The sequence below is a fragment of the Phyllostomus hastatus genome, unplaced genomic scaffold (assembly GCF_019186645.2).
Source record: "Phyllostomus hastatus isolate PE091 unplaced genomic scaffold, TTU_PhHast_1.1 phas_scaffold_93, whole genome shotgun sequence".
NCBI lineage: Eukaryota > Metazoa > Chordata > Mammalia > Chiroptera > Phyllostomidae > Phyllostomus > Phyllostomus hastatus.
The window spans coordinates 20,772,793-20,794,936 of NW_025334042.1; the positions used below are offsets into that span (position 1 = coordinate 20,772,793).

Consider the following 22,144-nt stretch of genomic DNA (forward strand, 5'->3'; position numbering starts at 1 on the left):
AAACTCTGTTCACGGGGCTGCTGTTCCTACACCTCAGGGCTGAACAACTTTAAAGTTGGTGTTGAGTGCGGGCCACCTTCGGGCGGGACCAAATTTCCAGCCTCCGCTGAACAGCCCCAGCCTCTGCGCCCGAGGGCCACACCCAGCGCTGGACTGTGGTGGGCCTCGGGGAGTGCTTCAGGGGTCAGTGCTGGCTGGGCTCGCGTGGGCCTCGCGGTGGGCCTCAGGGTGGCCGCTGTAGCGGCCTAGGCTCGCCGCACTGGGTTTCCGGGCGGCCCGGGGCCGGTCCTGAGGCAGCCACAGGGCTACGTGCCCAGTCTCGCAGGGGCAGCTGCCGTGGGGAAGTCGCGGCCCCGCCCACCAGGGCCGGATGCAAAGCATGCTGGGAACTGCACTTCCTCCTCAGCAGCCTCCAGAAAACCACAGGGCTCCTGCCTGGGCCGCCAGGGCCGGCTCCCCCAGGGAACCGACAGGATGGCAGAGGGCAAGGCTGGAGGTGCTGCCGGCGTCTTTGCCAAGCAGATGCAGAAGAAGTTCAGCAGGGCCCAGGAGAAGGTCAGTGGGGGCCTCCATTCCAGCGGAGGCTGGATGTGGCGAGAGGGGTGTACAGGGTGCCAAGGGGCCCCAGAGGTCTGGGCTGAAGAGAAGGGTGTCCGGCTTCCCCCGGGAAACGGGAGTGAGGAGTGGTCCATGAAAACAAGCCGACTTGAGAGAGAGGGAGAACATCACCCAATCTTGGGCGAGTATGAAGGAAGCTGCGGAGACATCAGTCTCTCTCAGGAGCCTTAACGCTCCGCCTGGCCCAGAAAAAGATGAAGGGAAGGAACTAACGTTGGCGATTGCTATGTAGCAGTTTTTGTCCTAGCAACCTAGCAAGGGTGGTATTTTGCAGATGATGACATTGAGGGTTCAAAGGAGGTAATTCCCCCAAAGGCATGAGACAAAGATGACCAGCTGTGCTTCCCGTGTTACCGGGTGATGTGGACTGGGAGTCCAAGGGCTGGAGTCATCTGCACGACTCTCTGATCCCGAGCCTGCCTGGCCTCGGGGTGTTGGTTAAGCTGATGTAAGAGAAGCCCTTATCTGCTTCCTGTACTGTCCCTCTGGCATTGGAGAGGACTGTCCCAAGGTGATGAAGGTGCATCTCAGTTTAAATTGTGCCCTTGATTAGCTAATGGCATTCCTGTTGTAGCACTAGCACTTAGGTAGGCTGTCCTTCTGTAACTTGCCTCCCTATGTAAATTATGTGAACACTGCTCTACACAGTTCATGGCATTCTTGTTTCTACCTACCCACAGTATTTTCTTTGCTTCTAACGTCAGCTTCTGCCCTGCCCCTGTCAACACTCTGGTAGATGAGATGGTATGGGAAGATGAATAAGCCAGTAGAAAAAGGAGAGGGAAAGATAAGAAGAATCTGACATAGAACTGTGGTTTTCTAAGGATTCATGGTCTTAGAAGCATTTGGATGAATACCACATGCTTAAGAATTGAAATATTTGTGTCATCTTCTAAAAAGCAGAGCACTGGCTTGGGTCCTGGGAGGTTTAAAGGCCACCAGCTCTCCCAAGTGGGATTATCAGCAGAGAATTGATGGAATGTAGATACAGTCCTTATCTTTAAGAAGCTCACAATGGAAGGGGTGGGGGGGCGGGGAATGGAAGCCGAGTCATATGAAAGAGCAGAGGAAAAGGGAAATATTTTGTGTGGCTAGCCTTTGTTACTTCACCTTACCCTAACTTTAACTTGATCATGGTTTCAGCCTCTCAAAAGGCTGTCTTGTTCCAGATCTGGTGCACAGAGATCAGAGTCTCTGTGAAGGTCCAGTTAGAAGCAGTGTGGAGAAACCAGAGGCACTGGAGAATAGGGGAAGGCTAGCTACACTATGGTTTGGGAAAACAAAAAGAAAACCCAAAAGACAAAAACTTATGGAGAATAATTATTTTTAAAAGACACAGAAATTGATTTTACCTCACTCTTTCACCTTCTGTCCTCATCCAGCCTATCATCAATGCTATGCTCTTGCTCTGTGATTTCTCTCCTTTTTTAAGCATGGATTCCTAAGCCTTAGGTAAATAATGACCCTACTCTGGGCTTCAGAATCTGCATTTGTAAAACGAGAGAGTTAGTGTTCAGCAATTTGGAAACTCAAAATGATAAAGACACCCAAGTGAGAAGGGGAGAAGACTCACTAAACCAGAGTCAAATACTTTCCAAAGGGAGAACCAGCTGCCCAGGTACACCCTGTTTTTCCAGGTCTGAACCTTGAAACGGCGGAGTGAAGAACAAACTCGAGTCTGCCCTGGGGATCCCCAGATTGCTGCAGAAGAAGATACTCTGAACCCAGACTTAGGCACAGTGGCAGGCAGAAGTTGAGCTAGCACCCTAAGATCGCAGATGCTGCATGGGTGGAGTGGGAATGGCCTGGAATATGGGGAGGAGCTCAGTTCAGCCTTCCAGAGTCTTTGAGTCTTGGGAAGTTATTTTTATTTTTTTTTAATTGTTGAATGAGAAGTTATTGAAGGCAAGAGAAAGATGGCAAAAGTTACAGTCAAAAGAAAGGACTCCCTGGCAAACTTTGCACTTTTTCTGTAAGCAGTTGGCTGTAATATTCTGAGCAGTATGTAATAACCAACATGTCAAATAGTCAAATGTGTCACATATCAAGCACCCACTAAGAAAGGCATGATCTTTCCCTTTATGGAGCCAACATACTCATGATATGATCTCACTTCATCTTTTCAACCCTCAAGCATGTTATTAGCATCCCAATTTTAGAAACAAGGAAATAAGGCTCAAAAGAGATTGGCATGTGACAGAATTATCACTGGAGCCCAGGTGTCTTGCCTTTGGATGCCAGACTTAGGCTGCTCTGTTTAAAGGGTCCCCGCACACCAGTCTGATATCTGTGCCTGCCTGCTTCCTGCTGATCTCTTCTCAGGAGCAAAGCCGGGCATGGAAACACCTTTTGCTCAGGCTGCCGAGTCTGAAAAGTTAGGAGTGAAGGTCTGGTGACTATTGAACACAGTGGAAATGAAGCGTTCTTGTTTTATTTCCCAGTTCCCACCCAGACTCAACATGAGACAAAGCAGACTGGCTTTACAGTGTTTTTACAATTTGATACATCTTCATGTCTTCACCAACTGTTTGTGACAGGTCTGGGGCAGGCCTTTCAGATTTCTGATTCCCCAAGAAAGGGCTTTTTTTTTTTTTTTTACCACTCCTTTGTTGGTCTTTTCCTCTGTTGATTTTTACTCAACTTGTGTCCCAGACGATTCAGTCAATAATATTTAGAGAAAAACTTCTATTCTGGATACCCAGCTGGACTCAGGAGGGAATTTAGAGAGGAGTTAGAGGCATTCTTGCCTGCCAGAAGCTTCCAGTCTAGTTTAAAACAAAAGAAAAGCACCCTGACCCTGAATGATTCAGTTGGGTGGGTGTTGTCCCGCCAAGCAAAAGTTCATTTCCTGGTTGGGACACATGCCTGAGTCGTGGGTTTGATCCCCCGTCCAGGCACATGTGGCCCCGGGTGGGTATGGTCCCGGTCATCCCCTGTCAGGGTGCATATGAGAGGTGAGAGGCAACCCATCTGTTTCTGTCTCACATCTCACACAGATGCTCTTCTCCCTCTCTCTCTCCCTCTCCTCCCCATCTCTAAAAATGAATAAATAAAGTCTTTAAAAAACAAAACAAAACAAAAAGATGAAATAAGTGACCTAAGAGAGTTGTGCCACTGTGGGAACGCAGAGGACAGAAAAGTTGAGAACTGAGGGAGGTTTTGTAGTGGAGGTCGTGGTGGTTCCTCGGGCAAGGTGTGAGGGAGCATTCCAGCCAGCATGAGCAAGGCAAGGCATCTGGAAATCCTTTCAGGCAAGGAGTGGTGGGAGAAAAGGCTGGAAAGTATATTAGGGCCTTATTAAGGAGAGCTTACTTTAGCATATATCCTGAAAGTAAGGATCATTATCGCACCTAAGAAAAAAGTTTTAACAAAATCTCATAATATCTAATGTACAGGCGCCATTCAAATTACCCCAATTGAGAGAATTAACTAAGATATAATAAATGATTATGGGGAAGGGTCATGGTGATGAACTATATCCACCAAACATGTCTGTAGTGAGGTTTTTTTTTTTCAAGTTCTACCCTCCCACCTCAACCTACACAGAAGTTAAAATAAATCAGTGAACATTGGAATATTCTTTACCCATTTCACTGAGTGTTAACACTTTGCTACATTTACTTTGTCTCTTATCCCTGCTCTTTCTTCCTAAATATCTATATTCTAATTTCCAAGCCACTAAGCTAAGCAAATTTGGGCAGAATTCTCAGTGCAGGACTTCGGGGATTGGCACTAGGTGGGCCTTTGATGGGAAGTGATCCAAAGGTAGAATTTATTCATTTTTTCAACAAACATCTGTGGAGCACCTATACCTCCTCTCCCCTCTGGGAACCCTAGTTAAGAAAGAACATTTACAGCCTAGTGTATGTGCTGGGACACCTGGCCCTGTTGCTTATGGCAACAAAAAACTTTGGGCCCAGGGCACTGGGTTATGTTTTCAGGGTGATAATACCCATCTTTTCAGTTTCAGAATTGAAGGTGGTTGTGTTTCCTCAGCACACACACTCCCACGCCTTCCAGCCCTTTTTTGCCTGGAGCCTTGTGGGCATTGGGAGTACAGGTCCACTCTGGGGTATGCCACACAGACTCTCGCCTCACTTGACTCCTTATTCTTCCAGCCCCTGCACCTAAGAAGAACCACGCCCCACGCAAAGGAAGGGAGGGTTGGCAGGAAGGAAGAGCTGAGTTAACCACTAAACAAGGTGGTTTTGCAACTTTCTTGGTAGAAAATAGTGCTTTGTTGGGGTGAGAAGGTGGAGCCAAGGAAGCTGGTGGACTTTGCACAGCCAGGGCTGGGTTGTAAGTAAAGTGAAGTTAGACATAGACGAACACATATGCTTAAACTGAAAAGGAAACAAAGACAAGTATACATGGGGGAAGGAGTGGAACTAGATGGAGTAACAGTGAATTTGTATTGAGTACTCACCTTAGGGCAGCACTTTTAAAGCAATTTAAATGTATAATATCATTTAATTTTACCAACAACCCCAGGAGATACTATTATCTTAATGGAGGAAAGGGAGTTCAATAAACAGGGGTTCAAGAGTTTAAGTGATGTGCCCAAAGGCTTATTATAGCCAGTAAGTGGAAAGGCCAAGGTGGGGGCATGCTTGTATCTGTCTGACTCCAGGGTCCTTTATATTAACCATTATGGAGAGAGCTCCAGAAGTGAGAGATACTAGCCCCAGGCCTAAGGATGGAGTCTTTCTCACTCCCAGGACTCGGGCAGTCTTTCATGTGATTCAGAGCCCAGCTGCCCTCTCTAGCTTCTGTACACACATTCCCCGTAACACACCCTAAACCAGCCATGCTGAACTATCTCATGAAGTTGCTAAAATTTTGCATACTCCTGTCTTGGCTGGTGTGGCTCAGTGGATTGAGCACCAGCCTGCAAACCAAAGGGTCGCCGTTTTGATTCCCAGTCAGGGCACATGCCTGGGTTATGGGCCAGAACCCAATAGAGGCATGTGAGAGGCAATCACACATTGATTTTTCTCTCCCTCTCTTTCTCCTTCCCTTCTCCTCTCTCTAAAAATAAATAATTTTTTAAAAGTTTGCATACTCCTGTGACTTTGCTGATGTCTTTTCCTAGAAGCTTCTTTCCACCCTCACCCTTTATACTCTGTTCTAATCTAGCATAATCTTAATTCCAGACCCAGCTCATTGTTCCTCTCCTGTATCAGTTTTACTCTCCTTCCTATTATAAGTATTAAGTATCCATTTGCTGGATACTGAGAAATTTAGATGAAGAAGGCAAGTACTCAATCCGTAAGGAGCTTACAATTTAGAAGGAGACATAGATAGACAAATACAAATATAAAACAGTATCAGAAATGCATGTGAGGTACAGAAGTTGTAAGTGCTTAGGAGGAAGTGATTAAACTTGATGAATAAGGTGAAGCAGATGTGATTAAGTGTCACAAAGGATATAAGTTTGAATTGGGTTTTTCTAGATAGTAGCCTGACAGCCAAGGTGGGGAAGGGCATCCCAGAAAGAGGGAACAACATCTACAACAAGCAAGAACTGTGGTTACTCAGGAAACAAATGAAGTGTTGGGGCGGGAAGGACCTGCGAGAAGGAGGAGCTGTGAGAACAGAGGCCAAATGAGTAGCAAATCGTTGAGACTGGTGTACATGCTAAAGCTGCAACTATAACTTACAGATACGTAACAGGTTTTTAGTGAAAATTTGTCGAGAAGGTAAATGGAGTCTCATAAGAAGCTCTTAAGCAGAAGCATGGCAGGCCTATTTATAGAGACCAGGTGAGAAATGGTCAGGGCCTGGGCTGAAGCCATGGCAGTGAAACTAGAAAGCATGAGGTGGTTTTCAGAGGTGTTCATGGTCGGGGATTTAATGAAGGAGGTGGGCCAGACAGAGTTGAGGGCAGGAAACTCCCGAGATTCCAACGTGAACTCACCTTAACGTGAACTCACCAACGTGAACACGGGAGATGGTGGTGCCTCCTCCCAAAATGGGTTGCAGACAGAAGAGGCAGGACTTTCGTATTTGTTTGTGAGTGAGTGTCCCCTATGAGAACAAGGACTGTGTCTTTTTCATTTCCACGTCCTTCACGTTGGCACTGAGACCAGTATAATGGTTAGCTCTTGGGTTCCCAGTGGAGAGGAGACAGACATGGATAGCATTAATTTTTAGCTGAATTTTAAATGCATTTTATCAGGGCTTCTTAAAGTTTTCCACAAGTGCCCTCATAAGAGAAGAGTCAACCACCCACCTCTCTAATCTCGTCTATCTAGAGGAACCTATAGCTATGTGAAAAATTCTTTAAGGCTCATGTGATATCTTTAAAAGCCATGAACATTTTACATTCTTCCTATTAATCCTTATTTTAATATAATACTCCCCATTCCTCCCCCCAAAAAACAATGTAAATAACACTGTCATTCTAGGAACATATACCTTATTTACTCTAGGCTTTATATATGGCTTCTAGCATACTGCTGCATATCCCCATGGGTATGCAATTTGAAAAGAGCCACAAAATATGATTGTTTATTCAGCCTTGTACTATATATGTAATTCTGTTGGGCTGATGTCAGTACAGTGGCCCTTTAGCTGCATCTGAAACTCAGAGAGAGAAGCCAGGGTCATATGAAGCCAACAAATAAGAGAGATTTGACCATGTATAACCTTATGGACCTTTCTGACTTATATCCCCAGGTACTGCAGAAGTTGGGGAAAACTGTGGAAACCAAAGATGAACGGTTTGAACAAAGTGCCAACAACTTTTACTATCAGCAGGTAATCTGGAGGGTGGGGAAGGGAAGCTTGGAGGAAGAAGGAAGACGTGAGTGCTGAGGGGCAGAGGAACAGCACGTTCTTCAAATGAGCAAGCATCCCTACTGACCCCTCTTCCCCCTGGGGTAAGGGCCACTGCGTGCCCTGCTGCTTGTCCTTCCTCTGGTACCAGAGAAACTTACCTTTCCTGTTCCTGCTGGCGCTGGGTCCTAGGGGGGTGCAGACAAGGGTTCTTTTCTCTTAGTGGTTCCCTCAGGGTACAATGGCATCATCAGGTCCTTAGACAAAATGAGCCCCTGCCATCTTATTTACTTCCCAGGGTGCCCCTCTCCCACCCTAGGGCTTTTGTCTCAGTAGCCCCATGTTTTCCATGTGGCCTCTTTGTCCACTACATCTACATATCCCACCTAAGCCTTTTATTCTAAAGTAATATCTCCATCTTTTCACTGGTCATTCTCACCACCACCTCCTACTCTCACTGTGCCTTCTGTCTTTACTGGGTACTATGGGTAATCTTATGTAGAAAACCTACATTAAGAAGTGGGTAACAGAGGTTTAACTTTCATGGGGTATTTGAATTTCCACCTCCATGTGCCAGGCATCGTGCTCAGTGCTTTACACCCATCTCATTCAATTCCTACAACAGCCTCAGAGATTGTGATCCCGCTTGATGGAAGAAGGGAGTTGTTAACTTAAATGAATATCTAGTTACATTGCAATTCGGACACTGACTGCTCACAGTTAGGTCGAATTTCATGGGTTAAGGGTGCAGTCCCCCACTGCACTGCCATACTTCAGACACCGGCACAGACTCCAGAGTTCCCTGGCCCCCAGCATTTCCAACCAACTGGCTATAAATTTGGGGGTAGCTACTAGCTGCTCAGCTTCCACAGTTTGCTAAAATGACTCCCAGAACTCAGGAAAGGGCCCTAGTTACCACTGCAGTTTTATTATAAAGGATACAAGTCAAAACCAGACAAATGAAGACCTACACGGTAAGGTCTGTGCAGGTCCCAAAGACATGTGTCCACAGGACACATCACAGGACATGTCACCCTCCCAGCACACTGATCTAGGTAACCAACCAAGAAAGCTCACCCTGGCTTCAGGTGTCTAGAGTTTTTATTGTGACTTCACTGCAAAGGGAATCATTGGTCAAGGGATTGAACTCAATCTCCAGCTCCCCTCCCGTCCCCTGGAGTCTGGGCTGATAGCACCTGCCTCAGAGCCCTAGACCTCTAACTCCACTGCGCATTTTCCAGCCTGACCTGCCGCCCTCCTGAGGTGCAGTCCGAGGGGCCCACCATCCATGAGCAACAAGGATACTCCTGTCACCTGGGCAGTCACAGATATTTGGGGCTTACCTCCCAGGAACCAGAGATGAAGAATAGCCAAAATCTTTATCATACAGCAGTTAGTTGGATTATATACAAAGTAATTCTTTAGAATTATATTAAAATGATATTAGTTATTCTTTAACTCAGTAGTAGAGTGTGTTAGAATCATTTGGAAATATTTTTAAATGCAAGGTCACTGGTAGAGGGCCTTGGAATCTGTATTTTTAAACTCGTTTTAATGGAAAGCTTCGTATATACACAAAGATAGAAGAATGTGTATAACAAATCCATATGTACCCATCACTCTGCTTCAATAATTTATCAAGTCCTGGGAATCTTGTTCTGCCTTTGTCTCTACCCACTTCCCTCATCCTGGATTATTATGAAGCAGATTCAAGGTATCATATTATTTTATCTATAAATTTTCATTATCAATCTCTAAAGATAAAGACTTTTAAAATATAATCATAAAACCATTATTGCACCTAAAAATATTTTTCTATAAAACACTTCTCATAACAAATCAGAAAGTACATCAAGAAAAAAATTAATTTAAAAATAATGATTTTATACCCTTCCATGCTACAACCACTGTTTTATATCCTTACAATAACTTTGCTATGTATGTATATGATCTCTAAATATATTCACTATGAATAAACAAGGTTTACAAAAGTGAAATTATCCCATTCATATGGTTTTATAACTTGCCTTTTTCACTAAACAGAATAATACAAATATCTTTTCAGATATTTCATGATAACTCTCCCACTAAAACATGTGTTTTAGTGATATCTAAAAACTTTAGCAATAATTTCTTTTTTAATTTTATGTATTTATTTTTTAGAGAGAGGGGAGGGGAGGGAGGGAGAAAGAGAGAGAGAGAAACATCAATGTGCGTTTGCCTCTTGTGCACCCCCGAACTGGGGATCTGGGCCACAGCCCAAGCATGTGCCCTGACAGGGAATCAAACCAGCAACCTTTTGGGTCACAGGCCCATGCTCAATACACTGAGCCACCAGGCGGGGCAGCAATAATTTCTTAATATCATAAAATATCCAGTCAATGTTCACATTCCCTTGTGTCTTTTCTATAGTTTATTTATATCAATAACTAGTTGACATGTTTAAATCTCTTAAAGTTAAGGTTGAATCTCTTAATCTACAGGTTTCTAATCCTTTTTTTGTAGTTTATTCGTTGATACTAGGTTATTTACCTGCAGTTTCATGCAGTCTAAATTTTGGTGATTGAATCTCTGTGGTATAATTTAACATGTTCCCTGTCTCTTAAATTCTCTGAAAATTCGTAGTTAGATTTAGGGCCTTGATGAGATTCAGATTTTTGTTTTTGTTTCTTTTGATGGCAAGAATACTTATTATTGCCCTAGCTGGTATGGCTCAGTGGATTGAGTGTCAGCCTGCAAACCAAAGGGTTGCCGGTTCAATTCCCAGTCAGGCATGCAAGAGACAACCATACATGGATGTTTCTCTCTCCCTCTCTTTCTCCTTCCCTTCTCCTCTCTCTAAAAATAAATAAATAAAATATTTTTTAAAAAGAGTACTTATTTTTATAGGTGTTCTATTCTTTCATTGGAGGCACATAATGCCTGGTTGTCTCCTTTTTTGTGTGATGTTAACAATCATAGGTGATCATTAACTAGGGAATCTGTGTTTTACATTAAGCTTTGTAGGTAATTATGATGTAGCAGCTAGTCTGAGGACAGCATTTGGCAACCGATCTAGTCTAACTTCTTTGAGGGGAAATAGGATCTGATTGAGAGGGAATGATTTCGTCAAGGTAACACAGCAGAAGAGTTGCCGAGCTAGGGTTCAGACTTGAACCCTGTGCTTTCTTCCCTGTACCTCAAGAGAAGCCTCCCTGGGCCTCTTCTCCACTAGTTACTGTTCTACTTTCAACTCCAGCATGAAAAGAGCAGGAATCAGTAAGCTGACACCCACTTGGAAAGGTTTCCCACTCGTGGCCCATTCTGTCCCTCAGTCTTTTCTTTCCCCGTATGCCTCATGGGATCACCCTCCAATAGCAGGGGTGTGGGCAGGAAGGGCAAGAGACTGGGTCGTCAGGAAGAAAACGAGGATCAGATGGACAATTCCCTCAGAATTCCCTGTGCGAGCCCCCACTAAGTGTCACTCCATGGGGGGAAATATATATATATATTTGAGAAATGAAATGGAGTTAGATTAGGAACGAGGAAAATCTTTTCTCCTGAGAGAATGCTACATCTCTAGCAACTTGTATTTGGACATGCTTGGAAAGTTCATGCAACAGACATTTTATAGGTGCCTAGCTTGCAGACACTGTGCTAGATGCTGGGACTTCAGTGTAAATAAGACAACATACTTGCCCTCAAGGCTCCCACAGTTTAAGAAGAAAGACAGCCATAGATGATACAGTCAGGTCTGAGGCTGGAGCTGGGGTGGCTCAGACAAACAGGAGGAAAAAGGAGAGGGCCAGAGATGGAAAGTTAAGTATTCCAGAGGCTGGACCGCTTGGTCATGTGCCCTATTCCTTACCCACAATCAACTTGTAGGTAAAGTTTTTGTTAGTTAATAAATAAATATCACTCCCAAATGTCCCAGCCTGATTTCAAGGTCTTGTAGCTGCCTAGGTTCCTAATCAAATTTCCATAGATAATTTATCTTTGAGAGCACTGCTTGCTTCCCTCTTCCCCTCTCTCCAAAACATATTATGTAGGAAGAATTCTTTTTCTCAAGCAGCATTTTACTCTTTCTGGTAGTGACAGCTGGTTCCAGATCATTGCCTTTAAAATCACATCTAACTGCCCAGCTTCATCTCTCCCTTCTGGGCCTCCCTCATATCAAACTCTTCCAGCCCTTGCTCAAGCCAGTCAGTCATGCCCTTTACTTGTTCTGCTGAAGGTTTGGGTTTCTCTGAGTCCGTTTTTCTCCAGCAAGTAGGGAAACCCAGGGCGAGGACCTTCTTCATCCTCATTACCTGAGTCTGTTCGGACAGCTAGCTCTATCTATCTGCCTGAGAGCTTAGGAGAAGCTTCCAGAGCGAGTGGTTCATTAACTGAGGGTTGAGACTCTTTGTATAAGGGATGATGGGAGAGACAGACTCAGACTCTTAATAGTGCTGCCAAGAATTTGACAAGGCTTCAGAAAGCAGAAGTGATACACAGATTTAGAGCTCAAAATTGCCTTACGCAGCATTTATAGATGAGGAAACTGCAGCCAAAGGAGAGGATCAACTTGCTAGTTGGTGGCAGAGACAAGTGTTTGACTCCCAGACAAGTGGAAACTGAACACTGAGAGTTGTCTCTGTCAGGAAAGAAGAAATGTTCTGGGGTGATTCATCCTGGAGACATTTCAGGGAAGATAGACAGGTCGGAGAAATAAAATGATACCCAGGGCTGATCTGCCAACCCATGTCCCACTAGTACCACTTCAACTCCTCAGAGGGAAGAACGAAAGCATAAAGGAAGAAGTTTGACCAGGGGGCTTGATTCTAAAACACAGAAATGGATTTGGACTTCTGTGAGATGTAGTGGAGGGTGGAAGGTGTTCACATGTTGTGGACTATCGTATAAAGAGTAGCCCCTAGTTTTGAACAGTATACATACGACCTGCACAATCATACATGGTAGCCTTGATTATTAGTCTGTTTTTTTCAGGCCATGTAATATCTAATGGAATAAAAATTGAGAATTTTGCCCTGGCTGGTGTGGCTCAGTTGATTGAGTGCCGGCTTCTGAACCAAAGGGCCGCCAGTTCAGTTCCCAGTCAGGACACATGCCTGGGTTGCAGGCCAGGTCCCCAGAAGAGGGTGCTCAAGAGGCAATCACTCATTGGTGTTTCTCACCCTCTCTTTCTCCCTCCCTTCCCCTCTCTCTAAAAATAAATCAATCAATAAATGAAATACATGTTTAAATTTTTTTTTAATTTGAGAATTGTATTTGTAGAACTTATATAAGATAGTTTCACAGTTTTTGTTCCTCAGATATGTATTTTTGATACTAAATCTTCATGGTGGAGTAAAAAGTTGTGTCTGAGTTGTTTTCCTTCAAAAAAGAAATTGAGATCTTTGTTAATTTCTATAATCCCTAAACCTCTTTCAAAACTCTTTAAAACTTTGGTTATCACATTTTGAAAACCCTCACGCTTATAGCTACATACCATAGTCATATTTAAAAGATATTAATGTACATTTAACATCTTAGACTATTTAAACTTTTTTTCTGTTAGTGAAGAAGCAAGGAGGAAGTGAGATACCCGTTCTGGTGAGTGCTGAGTGGTTCTGAGTTTTTTTTAACTGGCTGGATTTTTCTGTCATGCTACCGAAAACACTTTCTCACGGTCAACAGTGACCTCCAGTTACCAAGTCCTGTGACTTTTACCAATTCTTCCTGCCTTCTACCCTCTCTGTGGCATCTGACTTGTCCCTGGTCGCTTCTCTGATACTGTCTTGATTCTCATTTGCCATGACACACTACGCAATCCCAGCTCCTCCCCCTCTCTGACAGTGCCTTAGATTAATTTGAGATTATTTCTGTTTTAATGTCCCTTGAGCCCTGGAATTCAGCCCCTAGAAAAGGACTTTTAACCTGAAGTATGGCCAAAAGTTTGGACCGGCTCAGAGGAGAGCTCTGGAGGCAAGAAGATAGATGAAATATTTAGTCCAGTTTTCTTTATTTGATTGAGCAGACCTGGATTTTCTGCTGCTAAAATTAAATAGTAATGATCATTTTCTCAAAGATTTCCACAAATAAAAATTTTAAGTTGCTGGGTAGAATTTACTAAATTTTCAGCTTTTCTCCTATAATTTTTTATACTTTCAATATGCTCAATAGTCTATCTGGTAATGAACACAAGCAAATAAAACAAATGAACATAGTATATCTTAGTTCAGGTACTTCATCATCTGAACTGGGAGGAGGATCACTGTGCAGACCCACAACCTGGCCCTTGAAGTTGGCCTCCCTTTCAGTCCAGTCCCACACTCCTGAAGTCAGGCTCTAAAATGTCACTGGCCAGGCCTCAAACTTCCCTCTCATCCAACTCCTAGAAGTGGGGGTTCACACAGAGGAAAGAGACTAGAAGGGAAAGGGGCTTTAAACAATAGCCTGCAGAACAACTGAGGAAGCCTGGGAAAAAGACTTGGTATAGGGCACATGAAAGATGTCTTCAAACGTGTGAAGGGAAATGAGATCTACTCTGAGTCCAGGAGGCCAATCCAAGGCCAGTGGGTAAAAGTTCTGATAGAACTATTAGAAAATGAAGTGCAGCCTCAATAAGAGGTCATGAGTTTCTGGTGGTTGGAGGTCTTCAAGAAGCAGAGGCTAAATGAACCTTTGTCAGAGTTATAACAAAAGTGGCTCATTTATTGGGTTGAGGTGTAAGCTGCAGAATATAAATGAGACCTTCCTCTCCTTCCTCCCTTTTTCTGTTTCAGAGGGAGGAGACGTAATCTGTGCTTGGGAGTCCTAGCATTAAAAATGAGAATTCAGGTCCAGGAGCGAAGCTAGAATCAGGAAGATAGAGAGAACTGTAGGTGAGGACACTGGAGTGGAACAGCAGGAGAGTCAGTGGTGAGAAGAGAAGTGTAAAGCAGTGGCTGATGGAAGGGAAGGGTAGCGCGGGGCAAAGCAGAGAGGACATTAGGGGAGAAGAATGGCCTGTGTGAGGGAGCAGGGAAGGAGGAATGCCCAGTGTCTACAGAAGACAGGAGCAGTTTCCCCAGAGAGGAAGGCAGAAGCCAGAGGATCATTACATTTCAGCAGAGAAACTTTGGTATAGGCTCTGGTTCTCCGGAAGGAGGAACAGGAAGGAAGACATGCCGATGTAGTGGGAGCAATCTCCCAACTTACAAATTGCCCTAAGGAGACAACCTACAACTTCTTGGTAAAACAGTAAAGGCTAATTTGCAACATTTGCAAATGTTTGGAGAAAATCCAAGACTGACTTCTGCTTTTAAGCTACTTTCATACTTTGACCTCCGGAGCATCTTTCCAATTATATCTCTTTAGTCACCAAAGGCATTTCTCCCTTTCAGGCAGAGGGCCTCAAACTATACAAGGACCTGAAGAACTTCCTTAGTGCAGTCAAAGGTGGGTATTGCAACACAGGAGAAAACCCAGAGGGTGTTTGTGCAGCTTGTAGGAGCTCTGGGGATGGAAATAAAAATCAGCCATACTCAGGGTTTTTATCACGTGCCTGCCCCTGACTCCTGGAGTTTTGTGGGCCAAGGAAGAGTCCCATCCCAGCCCCATCCAGCTTCCCTCACCAATAACCCAGACCTTCTGAGTTTGTCCTTCTGAATTGAACCTACTTATTTGCCTGTCGCCCATATGATTATATGAGACTATTCTTTCGGGAAACTTTATGGAGTTCTCTCCTTCCAGTGATACATGAAAGTTCAAAGAGAGTGTCACAAACGCTGCAGGAGATCTACAGCAGCGAGTGGGACGGTCATGAGGAGCTGAAGACCATCGTAGGGGTAAGAGTGTTCTGGGCCTTAGAACTCTTCACAACTCCCCCCTGCCCTCATTTCAGTTTCACCTTAGCTTCTCCATCCAAGCGGACAGGACAGCAAAGCAGCCAGTTCACATTGCTCATTTGTGTATCCCAGTCACAGGTGACAGGAAAATGCTGCAACTCTAAGGTAAAAACAGGTTTTCCCTAATCTGTGGACTACTCTGTTTTTGACCTTCTTCCCCTTTTTAAAACCTTACGGATGTTTTGCGTGTATAAAACCTGACTGGTTGGTTTTGAAAACTAACTCATGCTGTTATTTACTTCCAAACTTCCCTATCTTTCACGCACTAGAGTCCAAGACTCTGACCATCTGTTCCTGTTCTTAATCCCTAAATGTATGTCCAATCACTTGTAGGGCAATTCCTTGGGGAAGGGCTGTTTCTTCATCTGATTCTTCCCGGTGCTCAAAAAAGGAAGCTATTGCAGGAAGACTTTGGGTGTTTCCCTGGTATGCAGTTGTTGAGCAGTGGGGCCCTCACCACTCCCCTTCACCTCTGCCCCACAGAATAACGACCTCCTCTGGGAAGACTATGAAGAGAAACTAGCTGACCAGGCTTTGAGGACCATGGAAAACTATGTCGCCCAGTTTGGAGAAATAAAGGTACTCACCCGATTTACAGAATCAAGGATGGATTATGAGTGGCCCATAAAGTTAGAGACCATACTGGGTTAAACTTGTAAGTAGGGTTAGGACCCCCAGTTAAGAATGAAGTTGAGTAGGTTAGAAGGGTTAACGTTGAGGGTTAGTTAGACAGGAGGTTAGGGTGAAGGATTAGAGGTAGTATGAAGGTTATGTTTAGACTTAAGATTTCAGTGAACTAGATTTGGGCTGGTTTTGAATTAGATCGAGGCCAGAGCATCCCTTTTAGTTGTTTGAAACAGCTGATGGGACCAGAAGAGGTTTATTGTAGAGAAGCGGAAGGAGTTGAAATAGTTATCTTCAAATACTTGAAAGTCTGGTAGGCTAAAGAGGAACTGAACCTGTTCTAAACAGTTCCAGAAAGCGGAATTAGAATTCATTTATTTCATAAGATAGTGGGTTCTCTATTCTGTGTTCAAACAGAAGTCATACTACTTTTTTAAAAGATGCTTATTGATTTTAGAGGGAGAGGAAGTGGGAGAGAGAGAAACATTGATTGGTTGGTTGCCTTCTGGTATGTGCCTTGACTGGGGATCGAACCCACAACCTTTTGGTCTACAGGACTACGCTCCAACCACCTGAGCCACACTCAAACTACTTCTTATTTTGGCTGTTGTACAGAAGGTTCATGTATTGCATAGGACATTGGACCAGATAATTGCTAAGATCCTTTCAAATTCAGTGATTGAAAAAATGAGATGGGGGTCAATAACATAGTTTACTTCTCCCTGGTATAATTTGTAGTTTGGATGAGATTGAGTAGACTTTCTCTCAGTGCTTGTAATGTTTTTGTGGTGCTTTAGGATTTTCAAAGCACTGTATATTCAGCATTGGATCTGTAAAATAATACCAAAAGACAGGTGAGGCTACTGAGGCTTCAGAAGAGATGGACCTTGCCCTAGGTCACAAGGCTAGTAAGTGGCAGTGTTAGGAGTAAGACCCAAAACTCCTCTACCTTTCAGTTTCATAGGATTCTCAAGACTGTTTATCCTGGAGGCTAAAATAGTTTTAGTGAGTTCATAGCAAATATTAATAGTTAATGGCAAGCTTACAAGTGCTTTGTCGAATTGCCCTTTATTCTCTCTCTCCCTGAGAATCCCCATTCTTTCCGGATAGTGAGAGAGATCCCTTGGGCACAAAACCCCAGTAGAACATGAAATTTGACGGTAGGACACAGGAATCTTGCCTCTCTGTTTGATACTCTGTTGCTGACCGCCTGGCCACTGAAGAGTATCAGGGCCCTTTCTCATGACTCTGGGTTAGGAAAGAATCGCCAAGCGGGGTCGGAAACTCGTGGACTACGACAGTGCCAGACACCACCTGGAGGCAGTGCAGAATGCCAAGAAGAAGGATGAGGCCAAGATTGCCAAGGTAAAAAAAAAAAAAAATCCTGATAAAATCTTCCTGCCCTCTCTCTCCCCACAATGGTGGCAGGTGGCTGGACCACACTTGGTTTAGGAAGTGATGAATTTAACATCCAAAGTCCTGAAGGAAATCCTGTTTCCTCTGACACCAGTGCTTCACAGAGAGCCAGAAACTCAAGGCTGGGGAGGGCATGGGTCTGAGGGAGGAGAGCCCTGGTTCTGAGTAAGCCTAGTCCCTGAAAAAAAATGCAGAGGATGAAAGAAGTAGGTTCTATCCTGGGGTTGAGGATTGAGAGGAATAGTTGTCTCTTTTACCACGTAGGCAGAGGAAGAGTTCAACAAAGCCCAGCTCGTGTTCGAGGATCTGAACCAGGAACTACTAGAGGAGCTACCCGTTCTTTATAATAGGTAATGATTGAGTCCAGGAAAGTGCTGGGCTCCTAGGCCACCAGAGGCCCAGGCAGCCGGCAGCCCAAACATGTCATCTCATGAAAAAAACCATCCCGGTCTAAGAGTGATGTAGCCTCAGCCCAGCTGCTAACCTGCTGTGTAATGTTAGGCAAGCCTCAGTATCTCTCTGGACCCTGGTTTCTTCATCTGCAGTACAGAGATAACCATCCTTGCCCTGCCAGCTTTTCTGGGTTTAAAAACAAGGTGCTCCTTGGATAGGAGAGATCTTGGCGAGTAAATTGCTGTCATCAGGCTTACCACGAGTATCTGGTTCACGCCACAAGGGCGTATTGTTTAAAACAACCTTGGTTTGTGACCATCCAGATTTACATAGATTAAATTGTGGGATGATTATTTCCATTAATGAAGATGTCTGCTTCACAGCAGTAAAAGTGTTTTAGGTATAACTTTTTTACATTGGAAAAGGAATCTGCGCGGAAATTCTATACAAATCCTATGGGGTTTTTTTTTTCACGGCATAAGATATGCTTTAATGCAGTTGTGGCCAGTGTATTTCATATTGTCACTTAATATTAGTCCACATATTATGGAGCCTTTTTAGTAACTACATATATTCTAAAACATTATATGACTCAATTTAAATACAATTGAAATTTAATAGTTTCTCAAAATGTAAATTTTCCCAATTCATTTCTAGTAGAATCCCATTAGTGTACATACAGCTTCACAGAAGTCCAATATTGCATAATGAGAAAGAATAATTAATTATTGCAATAATTATAATTGCATAGCTTTATATTTATTTTTTTAATTTGCAAAAAAACACATTTTCTTTTTTTTATGGCCTTATATTTAGTTAGCACTTTAAAAATTCTTCAGAGCACTTTTATGTCTGCTTCAGTATCTAAAGAGCCTGAATCAGATAACTTTGTGCAGCTAGAGGTCTGTGATACTGTATTTTGGTGTCAGCCCGGGCTGCGTGCCTCCTCTGACCTTCTCCCTCCTGAGAGTCAAGTGTGCTCCTGGGCTGGCCCTGATAAGTACAGGTCCCAGAACATCCTGAGTCTTAGAGTATGGGGTGCCTTTCTCCAAGGATCCCTGTGGTGGCTGGCTTTGACTAAAGCTCCTACCTTATGTTTTCAAACAAAGACTTCCTTTACCTCCCCTTACCCATATGTTTGTTGTTTTGCCTTCTGATAGTCGTATTGGCTGTTATGTGACCATCTTTCAAAACATTTCCAACTTGAAGGATGTCTTCTACAGGGAAATGAGCAAGGTAAGGCACAGCTGGTCAATTTTAGACCCCTCAGTGGGTTTTTATGGTCAATATGGAAGTAGTCCTCATTTACATAATCTCATTAAGTATCCAAGTCAGCACCACAGATTTTTACCTTTTTCTCATGATAAAATAATAGCGCCTGATTTACTGTGTTGACCATATTAAAGCATAAATGTATATATCAGAGGACCCTTTCCATCACCATTAACAACTGAATAATAGCATCCAAACTTGAACTTCAGATGAATAAAGGGGGTTAGGCCTATGGAAGAAATAGCTGAAGTGGGGAACCAAGTTGTGAGACCTCTGTCTTTGGTTGCTATGGAGCAGAGAGGGCAATGTTTAAATTATTAAACACAAGTCAGTTTCTCTGGTAGTTAGTTGGTTTTGAATAGGGCCACTCCTGTTCAGTGACAGGCAGCCAACAAAACATGACCTCATGGGGTCTTTTCTAGTCCTGAGATTCCAAGACTCTCGGCCATTATTATATATTCACATATATAATTCACACCCCCACATGTTCCTCTCCACAGTTACTTTGGCTAAATTATGATTTGCCTAGTTATAATACAATGAGTTTTCATTCCTGGGATCACCTGAGAGAAGCTAGAACCTCAAATCAAACATCAAGGACCCCACCTTCAGAACACTGCCAGTCTGATGGAAGAGGCAGAACTTAAGAAGGAAGTCAAGAAAGAAGGGATGGTGGGACAGGACCCTGGACGCTTAGTGCAAAAGAGATGGGGATGACTTTATAGTTAAGGGTGGGGAGGTTTTCGATTGGCTCACTGTCTGAGCGTAGGGAAGGAATATGTCAGCCTCAAGCTCCGTCTGAGTAAGCATCCCCTTCTCTTGCTGGCTCTAGCTGAACCACAATCTCTATGAGGTGATGAGCAAACTGGAGAAGCAACATTCCAACAAAGTCTTTGTGGTGAAGGGACTGTCAAGGTGAGCAACTCCGGAGACTCTTCCCTGGTTCCCTCGCCCTGTGGGCAGGCGTGTTCTACACTCTGATCCCCGGGCCCAGATCCTGGCCTTTCCTTCCTGCTTACGTGCATGATGTCATTTGTTGTTGCGCCTCTGTATAAACCTTACCCTTTATGAAACATTTCAGCTATCACCAAAGGTATAAAGAATCATACAAGTAGCCATACACCTACCACCAAATTTAAGAACATGACTATTATATATATATGACTGAAGCTCCTAATTCCTTCCCCACTCACTTTCCACTACAGACAGTCAGTCACTACCTGAAATTCAGTATTTAGTATCCCCATGCACGTGCATGTCTCTGTACTGTTACTATACACATGGAAAACATTGTTTCACGGGTTTTTAAACTGTATATAAGTACAATTATACTGTATGTATTCTTTTGCAACTTCTTTTGTTCTCTTAGTATTGTTTATGAGGTTTATTCTTTCTTGTGGCTTTGTGTTGCTAGCTCTGACCTTTTCTTTCCATACTGTTATGTATGGCTAGTTCACAATTTATTCATCTCCTCTCCTGCTAATGGACATTTTGGTTGTTTTCCAGTTTTTGCTATTACAAATAATATTACATTGAACACATTTTACCTTTCTCCTTGTGAATATTATCAAGAGTTTCCGTAGGGTGTGTGCAGGGAGTGGCACTGCTGAGTCACAGATCTGTGCATCTGGGCTCCTTCGGCCTTACAAGATGTTGCCATTACCAAAGTGTTCTTCAGAGTGACTGTTTCAGTTTACAGCCCGTCGACAGTGAATGAAAGTCCCCCTTGCTCCATATTCTTGCTACATGTAACGTTGTCAGATTTCTTAATTTTCAAGCTAATGGGTATGAAATAGAATTTTTTGCAATTTTAATTCACATCTCCACAATTGCTAGTGAGCTTTAACATCTTTTCTTGTTAGTAGTGAGTTAAGATTCCTATTTTGTAACTCTTTTGTTTATCCTTTTTTCACATTTTTCATTTGGATTTTTTATCCTTTTAAAAAAATTATTTATATGAAGTTTTGGGGGTTTTGTATATTCTGGGTATTAATTATCTAATGATATTCGTTGCAAAATCCTTTTTCAATCTGTTATGCATTGATTTTCCACTTTTTTTTTTTTTGTGGTATCTATTGCCCTCATGCATTCTTTATGCTGGTAAGTGTAAGTAATTCACCGGCCCCTCAGAATGTGATTCCTTTCTTATTCTGAAGCCTTTATTCAGGAAGTTTTATTAAGTTCCTTCTATGTGCAAGATTTTATGCCAAACATTAGGACACCAAAGATAGGAGATTTGTCCTTTCCCTGAAGTGATTTACAAATACTTGAAAGGACAGAAAATGTGCATAAGGAGACAAGGAACAATATGAACTTGCACATACATAGTGCCTGAGACTGCAGAGCCTAATGAGCCTGGTAGGCATCCCAGGGAGGTAGGTAATTGCCAGTGTGCAGATGGTCTGGGGAGGCTTCAAGGCAGTGGTAAGACTGAGCTTGGGACTTGAAGGAAGAATAGGGCTCACATCTGTTGCTCATACTATTCATTTAGCAATTAGTTACAGACTATTAAAAACAACCACTAAATAGCCAAAATAGACTTCCTACTTCGCTCCAAAAACTCTCCCCTCTTCTCAGTATTGAACACCGTAGTTCTCTCTAATTGTCCGTTCATCTGAAACCTACCATTACTTACACCAAGGTGTCTCAGAACCATGTAGGGAAATCTGGTGTGTACTTGCTGTGTCCCTGGCCTTCTAAACCTATTGAACTCTAGAATTCTAGTGCTGGAAAGAACCTTATATCACTCAGCTTAATGTCATGTCAGAAACTCCCTTAGAAGGAACTTTTTTCTACATCTTTCCCTTCCTATCCATATCTCCCATTCTAGTGCCCAGGACACAACATATAGTTGGTACCTGTCAAGCAGATATTTTGGGGTGGTTGAGTAAGTTAGTGGATAGTTCATAGGAGGCACTTACAGAGGCGAGGCATTAAGCTGATACTGGCTATAGAAGCACTCGGCACCGTATCCAACATACTTGATAATGTTACAGTCAGTTTTTGTTATCCATGGTAGTTTTGTTCTATCAAATCAAGTCCAGCACTGCATTGGTGAATACCGAACCACTGCTCCCAGGGAAAACTCAGGGTTAGGTTCCTGCGAGCCCCTGGTCCCAACATTGTCATCACCTGTTCAGACATAAGCTTGTGTTCTGAGTGTTTCTGCTTAGAGACTTCTTATTTAGTATATA

At 43.3% G+C, this 22,144-nt stretch overlaps 1 protein-coding gene across 2 annotated transcripts in view; it reads left to right on the forward strand.

The window, feature by feature from the left end:
* The first annotated feature begins 411 nt into the window (after nucleotides 1-411).
* BIN2 (bridging integrator 2) overlaps nucleotides 412-22,144 on the forward strand; it is a 28,029-nt gene continuing 6,296 nt past the window's right edge. For both annotated transcript variants that reach the window (XM_045829815.1, XM_045829816.1), the window contains exons 1-9: nucleotides 412-555; nucleotides 7,297-7,377; nucleotides 14,742-14,796; nucleotides 15,091-15,185; nucleotides 15,729-15,824; nucleotides 17,127-17,234; nucleotides 17,550-17,635; nucleotides 18,839-18,914; nucleotides 19,783-19,865. In XM_045829815.1, coding sequence (XP_045685771.1) covers nucleotides 475-555; nucleotides 7,297-7,377; nucleotides 14,742-14,796; nucleotides 15,091-15,185; nucleotides 15,729-15,824; nucleotides 17,127-17,234; nucleotides 17,550-17,635; nucleotides 18,839-18,914; nucleotides 19,783-19,865 — 761 coding nt within the window. In that variant the 5' untranslated portion in view covers nucleotides 412-474. The remainder of the gene's footprint in view (nucleotides 556-7,296; nucleotides 7,378-14,741; nucleotides 14,797-15,090; nucleotides 15,186-15,728; nucleotides 15,825-17,126; nucleotides 17,235-17,549; nucleotides 17,636-18,838; nucleotides 18,915-19,782; nucleotides 19,866-22,144) is intronic.